The 25,549-nt window shown below is 42.0% G+C and overlaps 1 protein-coding gene across 2 annotated transcripts; it reads left to right on the top strand.

Annotated features, from left to right (window-relative positions):
- The first annotated feature begins 2,643 nt into the window (after positions 1–2,643).
- On the top strand, positions 2,644–5,997 carry LOC110527364 (POU domain, class 3, transcription factor 3-B). 2 transcript variants are annotated; one of them, XM_036952074.1, is made up of 3 exons: positions 2,644–4,654; positions 4,968–5,060; positions 5,226–5,997. In XM_036952074.1, the coding sequence occupies exons 1-3, from the start codon at positions 3,431–3,433 to the stop codon at positions 5,313–5,315; spliced, it is 1,407 nt and encodes a 468-aa protein (XP_036807969.1). In that variant the 5' UTR covers positions 2,644–3,430; the 3' UTR covers positions 5,316–5,997. The 2 variants fall into 2 exon arrangements, with proteins under 2 accessions (XP_036807969.1, XP_021464263.1); XM_021608588.2 differs by having other exon boundaries at positions 2,647–4,654; positions 4,968–5,997.
- Positions 5,998–25,549: the final 19,552 nt, after the last annotated feature.

Consider the following 25,549-nt stretch of genomic DNA (forward strand, 5'->3'; position numbering starts at 1 on the left):
GAACCAAATAGGCTATATGTTCATAGGCTTAGCCTATAGCAAAACATAGACTATAGCCTCTCATTCGATCAGTTTTCGTATGCATTCTAGTCCGTTGATTAAACTTAAAGTCGTGGGTTATGTCATTATTGTTGCTCAACTTTAAACAAACTTTTCTACAGCTGCACGGGATCGATTTATGTAAACGATTTGATATTCACTGGTGCCTATGCGACTCCCCCAGAGAATTCAACCAAGGGGTATCCTGCTTAAATTTGATTGATTGCACTTTCTCCAGTGGACATTCACTACAAAACAGCACAGCTTAACCGTCTGCTCACTATTTATAAAAGCGAGGCATGGGAGCGAAAGCCAACACAAAGCATGTATTGATTTTTTGTTTCAAAAAGGGAAAAACAACATATATGTTTTTTATGCGAGTTAGAGGTGGGAAATGTTTATGTCGGCAGTGTGACATAACATATGGGCTAAAATGACATCAAATGCGTTAAAATACGTGTTTAGAAATTCGTAAAGCTATACGTTTGGTATGGTATAGGCTAGTTCACATTACATTGCTTTTCCTTCCAGTATGGATAGTATAGGAAATTCAAATATTATTTGACTTACCTTATATCCAAGAACAGTCTAAAAATGCTTTACATGTATATTTGTAATCTATTAATGGCCATCTCCTTTCCTTCGAGTCGGTGCTCCCTAAGATTTTCTTTCCTCTGCCTCAACTGAGCAGAGCACTCCTCGGCTCCGCTATTATTTTCACTAAAATATATGAAAATTTATGCAAATGAAAATCAGCACTAACTGTTCGTCTCTTGTTATACTTGGGGATTTTTTCCCCCTTTCTTTTTTGCATACAAAACAAATGAACTCCCCAGCAGGGAACTTGGGGACCTTATAAAATAAACAAATACATAATAAGCACACCATATTTCACAGAGAGTGAATTTAGCGGCATGCATTGAACTGCATTGAAATTTTTTATTAAATGTATTTGTTTACTCTTTTCGGTGATCTTTTGGAAGTTAACGTTTTTCCTTCCCATTACCCGGTGTCACGTTTCTCACCACGCGCTAGCCGCCCTTTGAAAGTGTGCAACCTGAAATGTATAGTAGTAATTTAGACAGATATCCTCCCTGTATATTAATAAAAGGACGGCCCCATGGCACCGGCCCTATCCTGTATTCAATGTAAACAACTCCACGAGGCTTCCTCGGTTTTGAGCCGGGTCCAAATGAAATCTACTGGGAATGAAGGAACTCTGGCATCCACTATGTGCTAAACTACACCAGTCTATTATCTTTGCTCATATGCAATAAAATCTCTGCTCAGTCTTTGGCACGGTGGGTTTTATTAGGAAACAACATGAGATGGTTAGGATCATCGTAATACTTTTTCCTGCTTTCTGACCCTATCTCGAACATAAGGTCATGGTTCAGTATTATGGTTTATCCTAAACTTTAAGAATAGCCAATAATACTGGCAATAGCTGCTCTACAGTAGCCAACACTGTAAGCAAGCAGAAAATCTGAAATCCTGTGCGTCCTTGCTAGTGCTCCTCGTGAACGTGACTGCGTCTCAGCCAGTGGATGCAATATATTATATATGGTATTTATTCATTAACACTGCTGGGTGAATCCATATGCTGGGGGGGGGGGGGGGTCCACATAACATAGGCTCATTCATTTCTGTGTTATGGAGTGATCTAAAAAGAAGGCGCATTTTATAGGGCCCAAACGTAGACTAGTTGGTTGTGGTATTCAGATTTAAAAGGCAGACTTTTCCCCCTGCAAATCCCCCAAGGGCTGCTCAATTTACTCTTGTTTTGGTTGCTACTTTCTCTTTCCCAGTGGTTCAGTGAGGTTGCCTATGCGTTCTGTTTCCGCATGGACGCATCCCCACAACCTTTGTCCATTAACTCCCGATGAACCAAAGCCCAGCCATCAAGCAAGACGTGAGGAATATTGAATATGATGGTGTTTTATGGATAAATGGCGCAGAAATGGCAACACACAACTAGTCATATTGTTCAAAAAAATTCTCAAGGGCACACAATAAATGGTCTGGTTATGTGAAGGTACTAAGTGCATTACTGTCCTACAGCACATTGACAATGACAGTTGTAGACCTCCACCAACATTCAAAATGTACAAAAGGTCCCCATCTCCACCAAGCCTATTACAATAGTTTATTTTAGGTGATCGCTGTTATGCATATTAGGCTAATATAAACATATTTTATGCAGAAAAATCCAATATATCATTAGGTCTATTTCCACCAATAACATTTTTAAAACATGTTCTGTTTTTTGACAAGGTTGAATCTATTCTGATTTATATGAAAGTTATAATATGTTTAGAACCCACATAAACAATAATTCATGTATAGCTCCATATTGCTCACGAATACATTCATCAGATATGTTTTTGTTTATTTCTATCCTTTATTTTGTATTAATTTGCTCATTTATTTATTTATTTGGATTGAATTAAAAACCAGCCAATTGCAACGGCCGGAAGGAGGTTTTCGCGCCTCAAGCGAGGCTGGCGAGACCTGTCAATCATATCCCGGGTATCCAATCAACGGGAGTCTTGCACTCGACTTCCTCGTATTTGAAGGGGGCGAGACGTGGACGATGTGCGCACGCTTGGCACAGGGTAAACATTCGTGTGTCCTCGAGCTTTGAGGGAGGGACTGAGCGAACTGTCAGAAAGAGAAAGAGAAGGAGAGAGAGCGAGAGAGGGAGAGACCGAACAAGCGAATGGGAGAAGAGGCTTGCAGCCATCGCCGTGCACTGTAATACTGGATTGTACTTCAGCGGGAGTTAGCGGTTTGGCAGGTTTATACACATCAAAACAGAACAAAGAGAAAGACTCTACAGTACTATAAAAGGAACGGCGAAAGAAAAGAATAAAGCAACAAGGGAGAAATCTCAGCGGCTAAATTTCAAAAGAACCAAGGAGCCAGTGCTTGTGTTTTTCTCTCCTGCAATAGGAACATAAACTGGGACTTTGTATTTCGTGGAGAAATTGCTACATTTCTTCGACCACTAGAAGTTTGTTGGAGCAAATATATATTTTCTGTGTATTTTAATTTGAACTCTCAGACGTTCTAAATACGACAAAACTTTATTGACGGACTGCACATGGTTTCAAACTGCTTTTGAGAACCTGGATTTTTATTCATCGCTATTTTATCCATTTCTATTTGAAATACATAAATGCAGTAAACACAACAAATACGGATTTAAATTCATTTTTGCTATCCTTTTTTATTCTTCTGGCGTTTGCAGAACAAGTCAATGGTATTTGCCAAAATACAACCCAGACTTTTAAAGTTTGAATAATTCATGAGATACAATTTGCCTGCTCGAAAAAAGTAACTGAAAAAGGGAGGGGGGTAATCAACAAACATATTCATAAGGGTTAACGGAATGGCCACCGCGGCTTCCAACCCCTATCTGTCCAGCAATAGTATCCTCTCGTCCGGCTCGATCGTGCATTCTGACTCTGGAGGCGGTGGTATGCAGCCGGGCAGTGCTGCGGTTACCTCGGTGTCTGGTGGGTACAGGGGAGACCCCACAGTAAAGATGGTACAGAGTGACTTCATGCAGGGAGCTATGGCAGCGAGCAACGGAGGACATATGTTGAGCCATGCTCATCAGTGGGTGACATCCCTGCCGCACGCCGCCGCTGCGGCAGCTGCAGCCGCTGTAGCAGCAGCCGAAGCCGGATCGCATTGGTCGTCGAGTCCCGTCGGTATGACAGGCAGCCCTCAGCAGCAGGACGTGAAAAACAACTCGGGAAGAGACGATCTACACACGGGCACCGCGTTGCACCACAGGCCCCCACACCTAGGTCCTCATCAAACCCACGCAGGGGCTTGGGGGAGCACAACTGCGGCTCACCTCAACTCGATATCAGGGGGACAGCAGCAGCAGCAGTCGCTGATCTACTCCAACCCCGGGGGCTTCACGGTGAATGGAATGCTCAGTCAACCAGGGAGCCAGAGCCTGGTGCACCCGGGTCTGGTAAGGGGGGACACCCCAGAGCTGGACCACGGCAGCCACCATCACCACCATCACCACCAGCATCCGCATCACCAGCAGCAACACCACGGAGGGGTGAACAGCCACGACCAGCACTCCGACGAGGACACACCGACCTCGGACGACTTGGAGCAGTTCGCCAAGCAGTTCAAACAGCGCCGGATCAAACTAGGCTTTACGCAGGCGGACGTGGGCTTGGCCCTGGGCACCCTGTACGGGAACGTCTTCTCTCAGACCACCATTTGTCGGTTTGAAGCTCTCCAGCTCAGCTTCAAAAACATGTGCAAGCTGAAGCCATTGCTAAACAAATGGCTGGAGGAGGCGGATTCTACCACTGGCAGCCCGACCAGCATCGACAAGATAGCGGCACAAGGTAGGAAGCGAAAGAAGCGCACGTCCATCGAAGTAAGTGTGAAGGGAGCTTTGGAGAGCCACTTCCTGAAATGCCCCAAACCCTCGGCCCAAGAGATAACCTCACTGGCGGACAACTTGCAGTTGGAGAAAGAAGTGGTTAGAGTGTGGTTTTGCAATAGGAGACAGAAGGAAAAAAGGATGACGCCCCCAGGAGTGCCACAGACGCCGGAGGATGTGTACTCGCAGGTCGGCAATGTGAGTGCAGATACACCGCCCCCCTCCATGGACTGCAAACGAATGTTCAGTGAGACATAGAGCAGAACACAAGACTAAAAAATATTTTATATAAAATTAAAACTGATAAAACACAGACTATCGTCAAGATAGCCAAAACATTGTTGATACTGTGATTGTGATGGAATAGGAATAAGACTGCAAATGTGTTATATATTTTTCACCAGAACAAAACAACCCCCCCTTTTCCACCCAACCCCAAAACGCACCGATAACCTTCTCCCAAGCCCTGAAATGTCTTAACCTAAAAGGTTCCTTCTGCTCTTTCTTTCAGGGACATTTTTTAGTAGATTACTTAAAAGATGCAAGTTTAACTGGGCCGAGTGAACCGACCGACCAGAGGGTGACTACAAGTTCGTTCCATCAGGTAATTTTGGCGCATTAACAACACCAACTGGAAATTTCAAAGCAAGTAGTCCTATTAGAATTTAAAAAAGATTCCCCCTGTACCCTGTATCTGATTTGCGAAAGACAAGAGGCAGGCATTTGTATATTTAAAAATGGGACATTTTAAACCCCTACTTTAACAAAGGAACAAAAACTGCAACAGCATCAATACGAAGAAGAGTGGCATCCACGAAGCTTCCAACATATTTTTTGCGGGGAGGACTGCATGGTTTAAATTTTCACAAAGAGGAATTGGGATTTTGAGGCCCTCCACGCCTAACGATAAAATATAAACTCACCAGGACTGTCCCCGCCATCTGATCTAAAAGATCACCTCTTTTTTTCAAATGGGATTTTTTTTCATGGGACTTGAACACCGTGAATGAAGAAATAGAAATAGACATTTGAAAAGACTATCTTCAGCTGCACTTATTTGAAATTCTTCTCCTCTCCGTTGCCAAGTGTGACTGAATGGGTGCTGTGGATGTAACTATACATGCTGCCATTTCTAAGCAGTATTCTTTGGTAGGTTTTAATAAACAACAGACTCTGTAAAGCCGGCAATATAGATTCATTAGATCAGATGCTGATCTGACTTATTTACTTTATATTTTTCATCAAAATGACTTGTTTTAATATTCTATTCGGAATACATATCAATTATTCCAAACGGTAATTTATTTCCCCCAGAACTTTGTGTAAGATGTTTTGCTTTCCTGTTTTCATTGTTGACTTCATTTGTTTTGTTTCATTTTTGTATTCTCGTTTCTAAAAGGAGCACAAATCAACATAAGCTGACATTGACAGTTGTTAGGTAATAAGGGTATATTTTGATGTGATAATTTGATTGTAATTTAATTTCAGTAGTGATTCCTTACGAGCTGATTGAGACCAATAAATTTGTTAGAATGAAATTACGTCATTGTGTGTTTTGAGATTTATATTTGAATGTAATATTTAGCTACGTTTGTTTATGAAACAAGGCATGCATTCGTGATATTATTTGATGTGAGAAAGGTTAACGCAGAGAAATTGCCGATTGTTCTTGTTCCAACTACTTTTGTCACAGATTTGCATAACATAAGTATACAAAAAATACTCTAGTTTAGGAAAATAGGCCTATGTTATATCGAACGCTGAACCTCTGTGCATCTCCACTGTCAATGTTATTGGAGCCCCATAGGGAATTATAGTTGACAATTTCACCGGGCTATATTTGATTTATTCACAATTCATATTTATCTTTAACTAATTCGCTTCTCCACCTTCATCATAGCAGCAGCATCCGATAACTTTATTGATTATGTAGCATCCGATAACTTTATTGATAATGTAGCATTTGCATCATCTAGCCCTATAATTAGTCCGTAGACGACTAGTCACTCAAAGTGCGGTCTATGCGTTTGTTTACATCCACCGCGTGACACTTCCTCAGTAGGCCCAATATGGGGGATCTTGCCGATCTTATTCCATAGCTCTGGTTAATGCTGTAGGCCTATCTCACCGGAGATGTGCGTCATGTTTTACAGACAAACATAAAGGTAGATGTTGCTACTGACATTGTTTGTAAAATATTTGATCATTCGCCCTACGTCAGTATAGGAGTAAGACGATTCGATTCAAAGCAGCATAGTCTATATATTTTCGTGTTATTGTTTTCATGCGCCAGTGTATTAATATATTCAGAGTGAAAGTTATATCTCAAGGGCCTTATTTATGTTTTGAGAAACAGTATTATTATTTTGCAAATATGCACATAAGGTCAAGATTCTTCATCTGACACACGCACATGCATGCGCATGTGAACACACTGTATACTATCCATATCATTACATTATTAGAGTTTTGGCATTGGATATTCTACTTTTTAGTTGCAAAGTGATGACTGTATCCTACACTGTTTATGTTTTCCTTGTAGGCCTATGGTGTAAATATGCTCTAGCATGGGATGGCGCAGGGTGCATGGACAACTCGTTTTTCAGTGACTATAACCTATTGCTTCCGAATTCCCATTATTGTAAACATCCTTTTGAGATGATTTAAATTAAACATAAATCTCATTAGTGTGATGACATCACAACAAGCATGATGCTGACCTAATGCATAGCTAGTCTAAATATAGCAGGTTACCCTCAAAGTATGGTAGTCTTGGCGTTGACAGATTTTATGGTTTATGGTTTAAAATAATACTTAAAGAGAACTTTACGATTTCACATTGACACCAGGCTTTTGGGCAATGAGTTGGACATTGATTAGGCCTATCAAATTGGACATTGGAGCCAACGAAATACAAATAGATACAATAATGGCGTTTTACCATGTTTGAATTAGCTTTTGTTGTGTAAAATTGACATTAGCGTTGAGAAAGCAATACCTATAAGGTTTGCGCATGTTTGTTCTATGTTGTGTGACTTTGGTCCAGTTTAGGCCTATAGGCCTGTGGATAGGTTACATCTCTATTTGCATAATAGTGCATGCTACGCCATAAATTATGCTACACTGTAGCCTATATAAACTATTTCGATTTCTTAAGACTGAAATTAGGACGAAACCTATAGCTTGGAAATGCACTCGGCTCTCCAACTTTTTCGCAAGTAGACTATTCAGCTAAATGCACTATCCACGCTCGAAGATTTAAATTTCGCGGATGATTTCCCATACACTAGTTGCTTAGCAACTGAATTCAACGTTATAGAAGAAATATGCATCACTTTCCTTTGTCCTCATTAATAAAAGTGCCAGTCAGACACGCGGGTAGATTTGGTCATTCGAATCCATGAAATCCCAGAGAAATGGGTGGCTATAGCCAACGTTCTGATTATAGACGCATGCAGTTTGGTTCGAACTGAATACTACACAAATATTTTTGTAGCATTGGATAGCTTCCACTTGCAATATGCACTTTCCATAAATGCCTATAAAGAAAAGTAGGATCATTTAAGACAAGCATACAAAAAGTAAGAATATGTTTCGTTTGGATATTTCAAATAGCCAAGATAATTGTGAGCACACGCGTCCATCCATATAGGCCTAAACAACTTTACGCCACCAACGCACCCAATATAATCGAATTGGTCATTTGTAAAGAGGGATAACCCATTGACTAAATTTTGTTGTCAATAATTCCAATCCAATAAATGGGTGGGGCATGATATAACACAATATATAATAGGTCCAGGAAATCTATATTATTTTGCATATTCTTCATATTTGATCATCTGGGGCTTATTGCCCACATTCGAAATGTGAAAATGTCACATGATGTGTGTGATGTTTCCCACGTCTGCAAAATGATTTTGATCTGAATCGATGTTACTGCGTTATGGGTCTAGTATAGGGATTATTACCTGCATTGCTTAATAGTAAATTAATTATAACCATTATGCAAACTTAGTGCATTGTGCGTTTGCCATTCATGCATGGGAAAAGTGCTTGTGTAGCATTATTTGTCTGTGTGAAGGGTTCCAAATGATCCACATTAATAGACAATTATAATATTTATATTTTACAGTGTGACATGTAAAGACTTACAAAATAATATAACTGGGGTTTTAATTTGCTTTATGCACAAACTCTCTCTCGCCCAGCCAGCCTGTTCGCTCAGCATTTCATGGGTCTTCAAAACCTGGTGGCCAATACCCTGGCCTAGTCCTTTGTCTCCATAACGCATAAGGATATTTCTCGTTGTGGAATCTGTATGGCAGCGTAACTTTCTCTTTTAAATCGTGAACAATTGTTACCCGGGTTAAAGGGGGAGGCCCCCCGTCACCCCAAAGCCCTGCAGTTTGGACATTCTCTCAACACAATGGGGTTCACCATAAGGCCTTTTTCATAGAGAATATTTGTTTCGCCACCAGATCAAGCCATTCAGTGGTAGCAGAAATGTTCATCGACGTTTTTGATTTGGTTAGATGTCCGTCCGCAAGTCCATCTATGCGCCCAGTTTAGGTTTACAGTATGTGGCAGATTAACGTTGAGTGTTTTTGGATTCATTATTCAAATATCAACACTTTCTCTGCACTTCAGAATAAATCCGTTCAGTCACGGCGCAACAATGGGCCTAGCATAACGAATGGCAACGTTATGGACAGCTGATAGGTAGATTTGGGTGACACATATCAACAACAAAGACCGAAAAACAACAACATAACACAACAAATTGAGAAATAGCCGGATTCTTCAGATTGTCCTCTTAGACTCATTAGACGTTTAGGCCAAATATGTTATAATCTGTGTGCAGGATCTCAGCATTGTTATTACGTCATAGCAGACTGAGGAATACATTTCCTCGATACTAAAGTGTTTCATATGGTTTAGTTTAGGTTTATTTCTCACAAACATCGGTTCTATTATGCAAGCACGTATAGTGTTTTGAATTCCTTGGAAGTCTAATATCCCAGTCAACATTTGACCCACACCATCTTTTCCCTCGCATTCTACTCCTCCCACGTGCCGTCCACATGAATATGCATTAAACCGGCGTTGTTTTCCATGGGGAGGCTTCCTCGATGGCCTATAGTTCATATCCTGTTGCGAAAATTGTAGTCTTCTGTCGGTGATATAGATTCCACCACAAAAACATCTAAGCCCCCTCAAGTTCTGCTCTTGACTGATGTGATGATAAAATCGAATGTATATTTATTTGATATATTCCTAATGTCTTACGAGTCATGACGTCTCCTTCCAAACTGAATTTATTCTTAGGTCTTTTGTTCTATTGCTAATATATATTTGTAAATCCCTTAGCCCAGCTCTTTTTCAGTAGGCCAAGTCTAATGGGCGTTGTAATAGGGTGCTTCCCATGGTTATGTTATATTATGTCAATACTTCCACATGAAGCTCCATTTCATCAGAGATGGCCCTTGACGACAGAAACTTCCTGTTTCCCTTTCTGCGGGCACAGACCCAGTGTCTCCCTCTAAAACGGGTTGGTTTGATATTCCTTATATGCATTCCATTGCCTGCAGGTAACCATCCTATTCTCCAGAAAGTGAAAGATAAATCCTTTAATCAACTTAAAATGATGTAACCAGGGATATTATAACAAAAACGTTCACAATTGTGATGATTGATTTTATGATTTAATTTGTTTTGAAGAGTAACTTGAGCACAAAGGCATTGCGTTGTATATATCTACAATATTATATTATGCATGTATTATACAATAGGCTAATCAGTAGCACATTTTATTATAATTTTGCATTCGTTTCAAGTTGTTAATGTCGCGTGCACAAGTACAGTGAAATGTATTTCTTGCAAACTCTAAAACCAACGATGCAGTAATCAATATCGATGTAGTACTAAAAAATAACAAGGTAGAACAAAAACACGAGAAATAAAAATATGAAATAAGAAGAACATGAGAAGTAAGAAACCTATATACAGGGTCCGTTAATGTGTGACTGATTCAAAGCCATGAAGAAGTATAAATAGTTAATATAATATAAACGTTGCAACTTCTTATGGCCTCATCCCTGCCTATAACATGTAGGTTATTGGACTTCACTTACAGGTATTTAGAACCAAATTAAAACGGAAAAGGTGGACATGTAATTGCACGATAATAACCACATATACATAATATAGGTCTACTATATATCATTTATCACTCGGCATTCTGACAGCGAGGGTCCGGAGATTGGACCGTACAAAGCACAGATTGAATTCCACGGATTGGCATGATGTGCTGCACGCGGGGTGCCTATTCCTAATTCCGACTGCCTCGTGCCTACCCGACCTGACATTCTCACCGGCAAGAATGGAGGAGGACGCTTTAAAATATGTATGGCGGTGACGCGACTCTTGGGGTTTCCTTTCTATGAATCGTGAAGGTCAGGGTTTCGTGGTCACAACGGATGGGTAGAATAGAGTCTGTTTAACTAAGTACTCGAAACTAACATGCTTCAGTATCTGATCCGCCTGTCAACAATACAAACAGATTTCTCCGACTTTAATGTTTTATTTTAAAATTTGTCATGCAATTCAAATGTAGCCCTACTAAACACCGGCCCTATGCACATGCATCTAAACGTGTGTGAGACACAAAAAGTAACGAACAGTCAACAAATATAGACAATGAAATAGACCAAGTTGATCTATTGTCCGCTTCCTTCTTCCGTTTCAAGACGCGGTATTGATTCACGTTTAAAGAAATAGGTTGACATATCCAACAACCTGAAAATACAGTGGCTAGATGTAACTGGACGAACAGTTGACAAGTCTTGTCAGTTGCAGGTCAGGCACCGTAAAGAAGACAAAGTGCACATCACCCAGTCACACTCATCCCTTCATACTCCATCCCTTCATACTCCTCGATGAGGATAAGACAACTTGACCATTGTGAAATAATCGAGGAGGACTCGGCTTTGGTCTGCCCTACAAAGGTCTCTCACCCAAGTTGAACCGCGGGATTTATGGTAACCCACTTTCAGCCCACGAAGAGCCGTGCGTGAGATCCTGCTACATTACAAACATACCCGCAGTCACGCACGCATGGCTTCATTCACCAACCTCCCACAGCATCTATACATCTGATGTATGGGCATTCAGGACGTCATCTGCACAGAGGTAAGATTTAATATATTGGAGCGTACAGAATTTGGGGGGGGGGGGGTTGAATGGACACTCGCCGCACTCTCTTCCTCATCAGGTCTGTTGCATCTGTTTTTGACATATTGAGATGTATCAGTAAACTTTGGATACATCTATAGGGTGGGTTTAAATACAGAACTTTATCAAGCTTTGGCAGGAATATTAATGGCATGTCATTTTAAATGTGATAAAAGATGTCTTCAATTTGTTTTGTTTAAGTCGAGAAAAAACTTAGCCTAAATCAATTTTGCCTTCGGCCTACCATTATAATGATTAATAGTAAATTCATCTTTATAATGCGTTCAACAGCAGCTGTTGTTATTATTATTACTAAGCTGGTACTTTACTTGATACAAGGAAACATGTCATGCTTCAAATATACAGATGAGAATCCAACTTCAGATCATGCGCAAGCTTCAAATTTTCCCCCAAAAATTATACCAACGTTTATCACTTTTCCTCGATGCACTTCATATACAGCCATGAAACTACAACAAAGCCACGTATTTGCTGTGGATTGTTTCGTCTCATGTCAAATTTCTTGTAGTAGAAAATATCGCTATGTTATGAAAATAACTTCAAATATGTATTATTTTATTATTCATCTCTTTGATGTATGAAATGGATTTGGGGGTAAATGTGGCTCTCCAAGCTTCTATGACATTACAGCGCCATCTGCTGGAATTAATAGCTGGGTCTAATATTCTGCAAAATGAAGACGCTTTTCATTTAGTTTCCTACAATTAAGAAAAAAACAGTATTGCATACAGATAATAATGATGATATTGGAAAGACCACGATAAAAACAAGATTTTCAAGTGGGAACATTCATTTACAAATTAGGCTACTCTGAATGTCTTTGTGCGCTTTATGTGCGCATTATATTAAATATGTAAACTGTTTTAATCAATGAAAGTCAACTGTTTTCGTCATTGTTTAAACACAAATTATATTTATCATATAGGCTACGTTAATAATACGATATTGTGGGGATTCGTGAGGATTCGTATGTAGCGAATCCTGATTTTAAATGTATCACAATATTCGCTGAGAGTTATAGTAGCCTACGTATAGACAGACCTCTTGCCCTGAACGTTTCGGGAAAACAACGCTGCTGCTATGCACGAGACATTAATAACAACATCATTTTAAACATGTACTTTCTCTGACTTTTAATTTGTTTGAAAATTGCAACAGGTTGAGCCTAATTGTTTGTCATGATGCGTGAATTGATCTTATCTCGAACTTTTCCCCTTAAATGTAATTGTTAGGCTAGTTTTTTATGTAAGTTTGATTTCGTTCAAGACTGGAGATTTCGTTCAATTTTGGATGTCTTTCCCATGCAAATAATTGTATTTAAAGTAGGCCTATACATTTCATCCAATTTAACTTTGTATATTCTTATCTTCCACAAGATACAAAAAATGTTTTTTTTAGGATTGTTTTAGGAATATATTAAATACAGAGGACTTGAAATCACATGCATGTTTGACCAACCTGATGTTATTGTTAGATAGCCTACGCTAGAGTGGGGTGACCCTCTCATTCACTTCTTTCTGCACAACACAGTTAAATCACCTATGTCTGGAGTGTGTCTCATACCCACTTCCATAGACAGAGTTTTACCATTACAGTTTCAACCCGCGTCGTAAGATACAGTAAAACGACAATATACCAAACTACTGTACAGCTCCCACTCTCCTTTCTTCCTCTGTGTTATCTGCGTTTTATCATCAAAGTCAGCTGTTGACCAGTCATTCCCTACTCTCCTACTCTCCTCTCTGCCCACTTCTCTCCTCTCCTTACCAAACCTCTCCAGAGGGTTGGACATCTCCACTAAGGAGGGAGTGGGACAGTTGAGGGCGACACAGTCCTACAAGACCCGAGTCCTCTGGATGACATCATAGCTCTGATGATGTCATCTCCTTTTCAGGAAACTGATTTAATGGGGGTGAGAGGATGTCTGATGGCATTGTTTATCAAGATTGTTTTCTTTCCAACAGGCCCAACATGTGAGTAAGGTATAGGGTACACATAAGGTCAGTGGTGGTTTCACTGTGTGTAAACTAACTATGTCCACCAAGGGAAATAACCCAGACAGTTTCAATAATGACAACCAGATTATCTCTTGACATTGTGTATTTAGTATTTTCAAACCACAATATGATAACTCTTTAAGTCTACAGTGCACACTTTGGTCCACAAGCCAATTAAACCACTGCATATTTCGACATATAACTTGACGAATTATGCCTCTGAGTTAATAGATTGTTGATCACATCTAGTATCTATTTCTAGATGTTCTTAATGTCTGTTCTGTCCTTCAGACCTGGGACCTTTTTTTGAACAAAACAAGTACTTTTATTTGAGTATTTGAGTGGTTATAACATTTTATTGAAAAATTTAAAAAAGTCTGCTAAATTGTGTTTGACAGGTCTTTCAAATACCTGGATTAAATGCATGGTCGTGTAGGCTATTTGAGTCAGTGTATTTGAGCATTTCAAATACTTTCCAAGTGTATTTCCAAATACATTAAAATATTAAACCACTTCTCTTTTAAAATAAAAAATATCTGAGAACTTACTTCGAATGTATGTGAAAGTAATTGCGATATTTGAAATAGTATTTGAACCAAGGTCTGCTGTCATTTAACTAGTAAGCGTCGCGTATTCAGCCAGGCTCACCACCACATGTGGTTCTCAGATATCAATACGCAGCAGAGAGAGGATGTTCAGGCGATCTACGGCCTCAGACCTTGTGTCCGATGGCTGCTCCACACAAAACAGAGCATTCCAAACAACTGACGCCCACAACCACAGCAGGCCAGTGCCAATGAATAACGCTTCAAAGCGCCCTTCGGGAATATTGTTCATACTTCACAATGAGAACTAGTCCAGATGCCTGCCTAGGGCCAAACAAATATTATTCTTTTTTTAAATGCATTCTTTAAAAAGTGTTGACAAACAAAAAAAAATTCTCAACTGCAATTTCACATAGACAAGAGAATAGAAAGTTTCCATCATAAATAAACATCTCACTGTGTGGATATTGGTTAAAAATCGAAACATTATACTCTTCAGACCAAACCAAATCAATTCACTACAAATAAAAAAACCTAACACTCGAATCTCAATTTAAGGATCCCTGAACTGTGCACAACAAAGTTTCAAATTAATCATTGAAATCAATTTTTATTTGATTTATTTTACTAGGCAAGTCAGTTAAGAACAAATTCTTATTTTCAATGACAGCCTAGGAACAGTGGGTTAACTTCCTTGTTCAGTGGTAGAACAACAGATTTTTACCTCGTCTGCTCAAGGATTCAATCTTGCAAACTTTCGGTTGCAAGTCCAACACTCTAACCACTAGGCTACCTGCAACCATTGCCTGTCTGTCTGGCCCCAAAATGCTAAACAGTTCCCTCCCTCTCTCACGTTTGACTGGAATCAATGTATCCAGAGAGGGTCTGGTTTGGTCTGGCCAGTGACGGGGACATGGAGGAGGCTGGTCTGATGGATCGATGGCTGGGACCATGAAGGGCCCGTCCTCAGGAGGTCCGGTCGCGGTGACATCCCCTGCCACACGCCCGCCTGCCGCTGCCTCACGGCGGCCCGCCAACAGAGGTCAGCTATCCCAGCAGACCGTTCGCTTGGGCAGCAGTTACCAAGGTGACAGCATGTCAGCGACAGCCCCTGAGTCCTGCGGGGCGAGCCGGGAGCCGATGCATCACTGCCTGTGATGGATTTGTCAATAATACTTAGACCGCAAAGAGCGAGGCCTTGCGTGAGACACACACACAGACAGACAGACAGACAGACAGACAGACAGACAGACAGACACACACACACACACACACACACAGATGTAGAACTGGCCATCCTCAACACACACACACACACACACACACAAACACACACACACAAGTACGCATATATGCACAAACACGCAAACACGTACAAACATGCCAAAACAGGCGCATACTATATGCACAGACTCAAACACACACATTCACTCACTCACTCACACACCCTTCACAAGAACGCAGCCTCACACATGCACTAGTGACATGCTGATTGTTTGAGGAGACATGTGCGTTTGCATACATGCATGGATTAAACCATGGGAGCAGGAGGCTAGAGCAAGCTGGCAGATAGAATTACTGTATACTCTGAGACCCAAAGGAAACAGAGAGAGAGAAAATGTGAAAGGTAGAGAGAGAGAGAGAGAGAGAGAGAGAGAGTGAGATAGAGAGAGAGAGAGAGTGAGAGAGAGAGAGTGAGAGAGAGAGAGTGAGAGAGAGAGAGAGAGAGTGTGAGAGAGAGAGAGAGTGAGAGAGAGAGAGAGAGAGAGAGAGAGAGAGAGTGAGAGAGATAGAGTGAGAGAGAGAGAGAGAGAGTGTGAGAAAGAGAGAGAGAGTGAGAGAGAGAGAGAGAGATAGAGAGAGAGTGAGAGAGAGAGAGAGAGAGAAAAAGAGAGGGGAAATGTGAAAGGGAGAGAGTGAGAGAGAAAATGTGAAAGGTAGAGAGAGAGAGCGAGAGAGAGAGATCATGTGAAAGGTAGAGAAGAGAGAGAGAGAGAGAGAGAGAGAGAGAGAGAGAGAGAAAATGTGAAATGGAGAGTGAGAGAGAGAGAGAAAATGTGAAAGGGAGAGAGAGAAAATGTGAAATGGAGAGAGTGAGAGAGAGAGAGAGAGAGAGAGAGAGTGAAAATGTGAAATGGAGAGAGAGAAAATGGAGAGAGAGAAAATGTGAAATGGAGAGAGAGAAAATGTGAAAGGGAGAGAGAGATGAGGAGAGAGGGAATGTGAAATGGAGAGAGAGAGATGAAGAGAGAGGGAGACAGAGAGAGAGAGAAAATGTGAAAGGGAGAGGGGGAGACAGAGAGAGAAAATGTGAAAGGGAGAGAGGGAGACAGAGAGAGAGAAAATGTGAAAGGGAGAGAGAGAGAGATGAAGAGAGAGGGAGACAGAGAGAAAATGTGAAAGGGAGAGAGAGAGTGACAGATAAAATTTGAAAGGGAGAGAGAGAGATGAGGAGAGAGGGAATGTGACTCTGTATCTCATTAACCAGAGTTAGATTGAAAGCAGAGAGAATCTGGTGGGTTTTGCCTCAGAGGGGTTGCTGTGTAACCATTTATAGGTTGGGGATTGAATAGATTACTAATGGTTGGACACCGGTATTTTCAAGTTAGGTATTAAGGCCTCAGGCCCAAAGATAGTTTGTGGTTAATTCATGCATTCTCACCTCTCTTTGGTTCTTTAGTTCTGTTCTACGAACTACACATAGAATATTTGCATAAGAATGTGAGTTTCTGGTTGCGTAGGTATAGGGAGCTTTGAGGGATATTACACACATGTAGTTTCAACTCCACACCAGAGAGGATATGGAGTTTGAAATCGTGTTGCCTTGCTAGCTTACGTCTATAATGTTTATACGCTGGCATCAGGTCATGACCTATGCCCTGGATTTACACAGTACGTATTCAATGACCAAGCCTCTGAAAGACATGAGGTAGGAGCACAACTCACTCTTCATGATGGAGTGACATTTTTACCATCCTTTTCAGTCATCGGTAAATAGCAACCACACTGGTCCTTCAGCGACTGTACAGTGGGAGGGAGGGAAGAAGGGAAAGGGGGAAGGAGAGAGGGAGGGAGGGAGGGGTTAGAGTGTGAATAGGACCAGTGTTAGTCCTGTGTCTCTGCCAGCTGGGCAGCACCAGAGGATGGCAGTCTGCAGCGTAGACTGTGTCATCTGTATAGAGAGGAATGAATGGGGAAGTCACATGACTAGTAGTGTGCAGTACACCTGGAGAAGCCGGGGGAGGCAGATTGGTCAATAAAGGACCAAATAAGTATGAAAGATCATAAGATGACCAGGTATTGTCTTTGACTCCCGAGCGGCGCAGCGGTCTAAGGCACTGCATCTCAGTGCTAGAGGCGTCACTACAGACCCTGGTTTGATTCCAGGCTGTATCACAACCGGAGTCCCATAGGGCGTCGCACAATTGACCCAGCGTCGTCCGGGTTAGGGTTTGGCCGGGGTAGGCCGTCGTAATAATGTTCAAAAAATTGTAAATAAGAATTTGTTCTTAACAGACTTGCCTAGTTAAATAAAGACAAATACATTTAGACTAGTGACGTCATTCTAATGTGACACATCACAAATTAACTACTTGTAACTTTTTTGGCAAACAAAAAATGGTTAAGAAAATATTCCAATGAATGTACATAATGTTACAGATTTACCTCTGGTCTACTCTTCTCTGTTAGGAGAACATCTCTATCACATAGATACATAATGTTACAGATTTACCTCTGGTCTACTCTTCTCTGTTAGGAGCACATCTCTATCACATAGATACATAATGTTACAGATTTACCTCTGGTCTACTCTTCTCTGTTAGGAGAACATCTCTATCACATAGATACATAATGTTACAGATTTACCTCTGGTCTACTCTTCTCTGTTAGGAGCACATCTCTATCACATAGATACATAATGTTACAGATTTACCTCTGGTCTACTCTTCTCTGTTAGGAGAACATCTCTATCACATAGATACATACTGTTACAGATTTACCTCTGGTCTACTCTTCTCTGTTAGGAGAACATCTCTATCACATAGATACATAATGTTACAGATTTACCTCTGGTCTACTCTTCTCTGTTAGGAGAACATCTCTATCACATAGATACATAATGTTACAGATTTACCTCTGGTCTACTCTTCTCTGTTAAGAGAACATCTCTATCACATAGATACATCATGTTACAGATTTACCTCTGGTCTACTCTTCTCTGTTAGGAGAACATCTCTATCACATAGATACATAATGTTACAGATTTACCTCTGGTCTACTCTTCTCTGTTAGGAGAACATCTCTATCACATAGATACATAATGTTACAGATTTACCTCTGGTCTACTCTTCTCTGTTAGGAGCACATCTCTATCACATAGATACATAATAGTACAGATTTACCTCTGGTCTACTCTTCTCTGTTAGGAGAACATCTCTATCACATAGATACATAATGTTACAGATTTACCTCTGGTCTACTCTTCTCTGTTAGGAGAACATCTCTATCACATAGATACATAATGTTACAGATTTACCTCTGGTCTACTCTTCTCTGTTAGGAGCACATCTCTATCACATAGATACATAATGTTACAGATTTACCTCTGGTCTACTCTTCTCTGTTAGGAGCACATCTCTATCACATAGATACTAACTAACTAACAGAATATGCCCGTTTTTAAGTATGTGCTCTATATGAATCAGCACGCACCGTTGTTTAAAGAGCTTTGCTACTCGCTGAAATCAAAGTAATTAATTGGTGTTATACACCAAGGACATAATTATATTTTTCAGTAACTGGCACATATTTAATTACCAGTAATTGTTCCTGAGCCTTGTTGAAAAGTGTTGTACACCAGACAGTGGTACTGTATTATACATTAATGCTGGTGCTGATACACACTCATTACCACGTTGGTGTCAAAGAGTAGGCATGAAAACAACAGTGAAAGATTATTGCCCCCACCCCCTTCAATGATGTGATAATGAGCTGACATGTAGGGGAGACCGGGGCACAAAGTAACAGTTTCGGTCTTTTGCCTATTTATGAAACATTATCTGAGTTAGATTCATAATATTCATAATATAACAACACATATCTCAGCTACCATTGCACACGGTAACTACATTTCTAGGACATACCAGTCGTTTACAAGTGGCGGCAGTCAAAATGTAGGCGGGTTCATTGTAACAGGCTGCAGGGTTAAATGGAACAATTGTAAAAAAAAAAATTAAAAAAAATTGGGGTAATTGAACAATTTTGGGATTTGAAAATTATATGTGAAAATTTTCATTTAGTCTTTTAGGTAAAAATGTATATATTTTATATAAGATACGTTTAGTATTCAAAAGTATGAATGTGTTTATGTTTTACGGTATTCTCTTAGTTGTGCTGGGAAACTTGATGTAAAGAAGTGAAATGTTATATCATTATGTAACTGTGTCTATATGCCATATAAAATACCATTGAATTTTAGGTAAGGGGTTTAATAGTAACAAATGTTGCAATTTGCATCTAATCTGAGTCTTGTGAGAAAATACAAGAATAATTGTAATCAACTACACCAATGAAAATACTTATTCTTACGGATAAAAATCCTATATGTCAATAATCAGAAAAATACAAAACGACTTGTTGCCAATACAACAAAATATAATAATGTCATAGGAGTGTAGATACACTAACCAATCATTTTCACGTTGATTAACAGCTTTCTAACTGGTTTCTAATTGGAGTTATTTCGTTGTTACTCTGTGCCCCGGTCTACCCTACATACATGTAGTACATACACATACAGATCTACTCCTGGGCAACATGCCTTTGTTTCCAGTCCTTAGGCTCAATACCCATCCTCCACCATAGGTGTTAATGCCAGCCAGATTGGAAAATAGTTATTTAAGACCCTTGTCTACCACAAAGGGCACCAATACTGATTAACAGGACTTTCAGTAAAGTGTGGTCCCATTTAAAAGTGTCAGGAGCTAAACGTACCTGCTGGGCTGATGGGGAGGGGGGGGGGGGGGGGGGGGGGGCTTGAACATGAGAACAGGGTTTAATAAGTAAACAGAGACACGGGAGGAAAGGAGAACAGGTCTTCTGATCAGGGCTTATTTGCCCCCCCCCCCCCCCCCCCCCCCCCCCCCCCCCCCTGTGTGCCGCAGTAGCTGATTAGCCCTGCCGATTGTACCTTGTAATTGCTCTGCCTTGACCCCCTCTAGGCAAATATTACATTTTAGTGGTTTAACCTTTGCAAGCTACAGTGTGGTGAAATTGCCAGAGCAGATGTCTATGGAGCCCAGCAGTAGTTCCCAGGTCCCTCTGATCAACAGAGAAAATGTCTCCCAGATTGGACCCTTGACTATAGTCTCAATTTGCCGCCGCAGCCTTTCAGTCAGACGGCTGATTTCTTTACAGTGATTTCCCCCAAAATGATTTCACTGCTCCTGTCTCTAGGACTACCTACCCTGGCTGTGATTTGAGGTTGTAAGCGTGGCGTGTCATTTTGGATCTGCGCAATCACTGTAATTACAGAGGGGGAGAGAGGGAGGGGGATCGATCAACGGAAAGATTGTCAACTCATCAATCAAACCAGTTTAGCCATCAATCTATCTATTGAATTCAAATATCAATCCTAAGACTCTATTCGACATAGGCCTAAAATATTGTTATCTCTAATAGTTAACATTATTCCTTTTCATTGTGTTAATTGCAACCATTTCCCCTAATGAAAAAAGGAAAGCTTGTAATGGTTCAACCAAGGACAACTCAAAGGTTTCTCTCTCTAACTGAGAGCTCTGGTCTACATGAAAAGACTTGACGATGTACAATTTCAGTTATTGACAATACAACAACCAAATCCGTTATGTGGTGAAACAGTGGTAACCAACTGGTCCCATCGTAAATCCGTTATGTGGTGAAACAGTGGTAACCAACTGGTCCCATCGTGTTGAAGGATCCATGAAGACTGAAGAAAACAAGTCATTCCCACTGACTCTCATTGCTGTGATATTCCATGCATCCACAGATTACTTGAGGAGAATGTAGAGTCAAACTCCTGTCACGCAGTCGGATAAAAGCATTATTTCCAGACAAATCTTTTTTTGTAATAAACTATGATTGATTTGCGACTACATGCTAGATTTCTCTCCAAACCTCCATCCAACCGCAGGCAAAATGAAAACAATATGAATATGGTGGCAAAAAGCTCACACTACCACATTGCACACAGACTGGAATTTCCCTGACTTTCAACTTCCATGTTCAAATATCTGAATATTTATTTGCCCAGATAGGTCTTCACTGCAACTAGCACCAGTCTGATTCAGCACGGGCATAAAGTAGGAAGTAAGATAAGCTCACTGTGAAACAAGTTGTTCCATCTTGAAAAAACAGTTCCCCAACTTCTTTATTAGTGGTTTTTGTGTGTACGTACATGTATGTGTATGAGTCCTGTCTCTCTAAGTGTCTCTGGTGTAGGGTGTGGGGAGACCCCTACTCATCCTATTTGGCTGAGACCATTATGGGAAATGTTGGTGGGACGAAGCGGACGGAAGTTTTTCTTAGGGCATTCTCAGCTATTTCCAGGGGCTCAGGTTTCCTCTGTCCCGTCTGGGTCCCCCCTCCCGCGCACCTCTTCCTCCCAAACTGCCGCCAGCTGGCTCCCAGGGCCCCCAGCGCCCCTCTCCACACAACGCTGTAATGACTTCCTTCCTGCTGCTCCCTCTCTCCGGTGCAGGGACTCCCTGCCTCCTCCTCCACACTCACCTGCTGCTCCCTCTCTCTGGTGCAGGGACTCCCTGCCTCCTCCTCCACACTCACCTGCTGCTCCCTCTCTCCGGTGCAGGGACTCCCTGCCTCTGCCTCGACACTCACCTGAAATGAGAAAACTGTCCGGTGGAAGAGGAAGCAGGAAAAAGAGACTACTACTTTATTTTATCCTGGGAAAGGAAGTAAACCCCTCAGTTTGTTTCAGGGGGGAAACCTAATACAGAGAGAGAGAGAGAGCGGGAGGGGTCTCCAAAGTGGTTCCATATGCTAGACGGAAGCCAAGCTTGGTCTGGGAGCCACTGGGCCACACTGGTCCACTACAGAGACACAGACACCTGATGGTCACACCCAGACCCATACAGAGACATCCCATAACTAAGACAGAAAGAGAAGCAAAGGAGCTAAAAGGACTGACAAATATCATGTGTTATCTTAGAAAATGGTAAACCGTGTGATGTTATCCTGTATTATATAGTAACTTACTTTATATCATAGCTTGTTATATCCTGTCATACTAAATCATGTTTACTGTTTCATTGTCAAGATCTCTAGAGAAACCTCCAGGGCTGAAGCCCCAATAAGACATTAGATGTGAATCCCTGTGTTCAGTCTGAGGGTGGCTAGCTTAATGTAGCTCTCCCAGCCAGCTCTCCTCTCCTCAGCTGGACAGCCAGGCTCCCCGTCTCCCTATGGGCCCTTGCTAAAAAAGACTAATATCTGTGGACATCTATAGCTGCTGCAGTCCAATCTGTCTCAGTGGTGGATTCGTTTCACGGCCTGCCAGGAGTGTTTTGTAATTAGCCTGATATTGATGAAGGCTGATTCCAGCAGGTAATCGCTGACAGTTCAGCTTTGTGTCTGCGCTCCGCAGAATGTCTCTATTCATTAAAAGGTTTCACGAGTGTGAATTAATTTCCACTTCATGCTTTTGCTCTTTGATCAGCTGTGAGGGGGGATTTCATGGCCATCAGAGATAGGATATCTAGCTAAACAGTCTTCACGGTAGGAGACTGTGTGGCTCAGCGGGACGGGTGGGAAAATGGCCGTGGCCACAGCAGAGTGATCGGGGACATCTGATCTCATACTAGATTCGCTGTGGGAATCAGTGTTCACTGATGATCCGTTTGTGGGATTAGTCAAAGACCACAGACACACTGATAGTAATACCAATACCAGATGGAAGGTCTAATAGTAAACCTGAGGTTTACTGCAGAGTAGTCTGGACACAGCGGTCTAAGGCACTGCATCTCAGTGCAGAGGCGTCACTACAGAACCTGTTTCGATCCCGGGCTGTATCACAACCGGCCGTAATCGGGAGACCTATAGGGCGGCGCACAATTGTCCCAGCGTCTTCCGGGTTTGGCCGGGGTAGGCCGTCATTGAAAAATAAGAATTTGTTTTTAACTGACTTGCCTAGTTAAATAAAGGTTAAATAAAAAACATTTAAATGAATAATATCCACTATAGCAGAGGTACTCAACTCTTACCCTACCAGGTCCGGAGCCTGCTGGTTTTCTGCTGGTTTAATTGCACACACCTGGTGTCCCAGGTCTAAATCAGTCCCTGATTAGAGGGGAACAATGAAAACAGGCAGTGGAACTGGCTTTGAGGTCCAGAATTGAGCTTGAGGGTACTTTAACACAGGAGGCTGGTGGCACCTTAATTGGGGAGGATGGGCTCTTGGTAATGGCTGGAGCAGAATCAGTGGAATGGTATCATATACATGGTTTCCATGTGTTTGTGACATTCTATTTGTGACGTTCCAGCCATTATTATGAGCCATCCTACCCTCACCAGCCTCCACTGTACTACAGGGTTGATAGAAAACCCTTTTGCCATGAGAGAATGAGTAAGGAGACAAAGGGCTGAAGATAAATGTTGGTTAGGAGTGGAATAGACATCCATTATTAGAACCACTATAACCCTCTGGCCACCAATGCCACCCACCACCACCCTCCTCATCATGGCACTGCTGCCTATACCCTGAGGCTGGCTAAGGTGGTGGTGGGCGAAATAGGCTTTTTGACCCCAGGCATTATAGAATGACAACAATTACCTCAGCTCGTCTCTTTAGCGTTTTGGTCAAGACAAGCTGGCTGCAGTCTGACTGGCCTCAGGCCAAGCTAGGCCATTAGTGCCTGGCCACATTAGAGATGCATTAGGTCAGAGCCTAAACTGTCCTGCACCCCAGCTGCTAACCGAGGCCCTCAGTGAGGGGCCATGTTGGGGCCAGGACCGGGACCTGCTCTCTGGGCTCAAATGGTACTATGGGGTTTTACACACAAACACACGCACTCACAGCCTGTTTATCACAACAAGGTAACTCCATCCCGGCCTATGTGTTAATACTGTATGAAAACTTATATTGGACAAAATTGTCAGCAGTCCTTTTGAACTTTTAGTATGTGTGTACTAATATACTAGTTGTTCAGGTGTAGCACAGTGTGTGCATCTGTGTGTGTGTGTGTTTTGAAGGCTGCTCGCTGGACTGGCTCCGCGACACCATGTGGTCGCCTCATATCCCCAGGCTGCCTTTTCCAATCACTGCCTGCCTCTCTCCCTCCCTCCCTCCGCTCACAACAGATAAGAGGCCAATCAGTGTTGGCTTGGGTACACATGCTTGTTCCTGAATGAGGGAGGAGGTGGGGGTTGTTGAAGAAGGCCTGGGGATATGTATGGTGCGCTGGCATCCATGACAAAAGCATACGCCTGTTTCCACAAGGGGGGGGGGGGGGGGGGGGGGGGGGCAACTCTCTCTCTCCACTCACCTCACGCCTGCCTCTCCTCTGAGATTAGTTATTAAGCAATTTGGGGGATACACACTCCCTCACACTCATACACACACACACACACACACACACACTAAGAGGAGACAAGCGGTTTACACTATGCAAAGCATTCTCTATGAAGGATGAGTTGGGGGAACTCTTGACAGAGAATAGCAGGGTCTTGAATTAATGTAGGTGGTTGCAAGCCTGTTTGTCTCGAAGGAGTACCAGAGGAACGAGAGAGCCAAGGAGAGGAATAGGAAACACTATTAATAAATACGGCCGGCAGGCAGTCGGGTAGGTAGGCGGGTAGGTAGGCAGGCAGGCAGGTAGGCAGGCAGGTAGATAGGCGGGTAGGCAGGCAGGTGGGTAGGTAGGTAGGTAGGTAGGTAGGTAGGTAGGTAGTCAGGCAGGTAGGTAGGTAGGTAGGTAGGTAGGAGGTAGGTAGGAGGTAGGTAGGTAGGCGGGTAGGTGGATAGGTAGGCGGATAGGTAAGTAGGTAGGTAGGTAGTTAGGCAGGTAGGTAGGTAGGCGGATAGGTAGGTAGGCAGGCAGGTAGGTAGGTAGGTAGGTGGATAGGTAGGTAGGCAGGTAGGTAGGTACGGAGGGAAGGTAGGTAGGTAGGTAGGTAGGTAGGTAGGTAGGTAGGTAGGTAGGTAGGTAGGTAGGTGGATAGGTAGGTGGATAGGTAGGTAGGTAGGTATAGAAGTAGAAATATAGAGAGGGAGATCATGTCTTTGATATATTGATGCTGTCTAC

The sequence above is a fragment of the Oncorhynchus mykiss genome, chromosome 18 (genome assembly GCF_013265735.2).
Source record: "Oncorhynchus mykiss isolate Arlee chromosome 18, USDA_OmykA_1.1, whole genome shotgun sequence".
Taxonomy (NCBI): domain Eukaryota; kingdom Metazoa; phylum Chordata; class Actinopteri; order Salmoniformes; family Salmonidae; genus Oncorhynchus; species Oncorhynchus mykiss.

Coding starts and splice junctions, on each gene's coding strand:
- LOC110527364 (XM_036952074.1), top strand. CDS start 3,431: ATGGCCACCGCGGCTTCCAACCCCTATCTGTCCAGCAATAGTATCCTC. Junction 4,655..4,967: donor TGTACTCGCAGGTCGGCAAT/GTGAGTGCAGAT, acceptor TCTTTCTTTCAG/GGACATTTTTTAGTAGATTA. Junction 5,061..5,225: donor CTACAAGTTCGTTCCATCAG/GTAATTTTGGCG, acceptor ACTTTAACAAAG/GAACAAAAACTGCAACAGCA.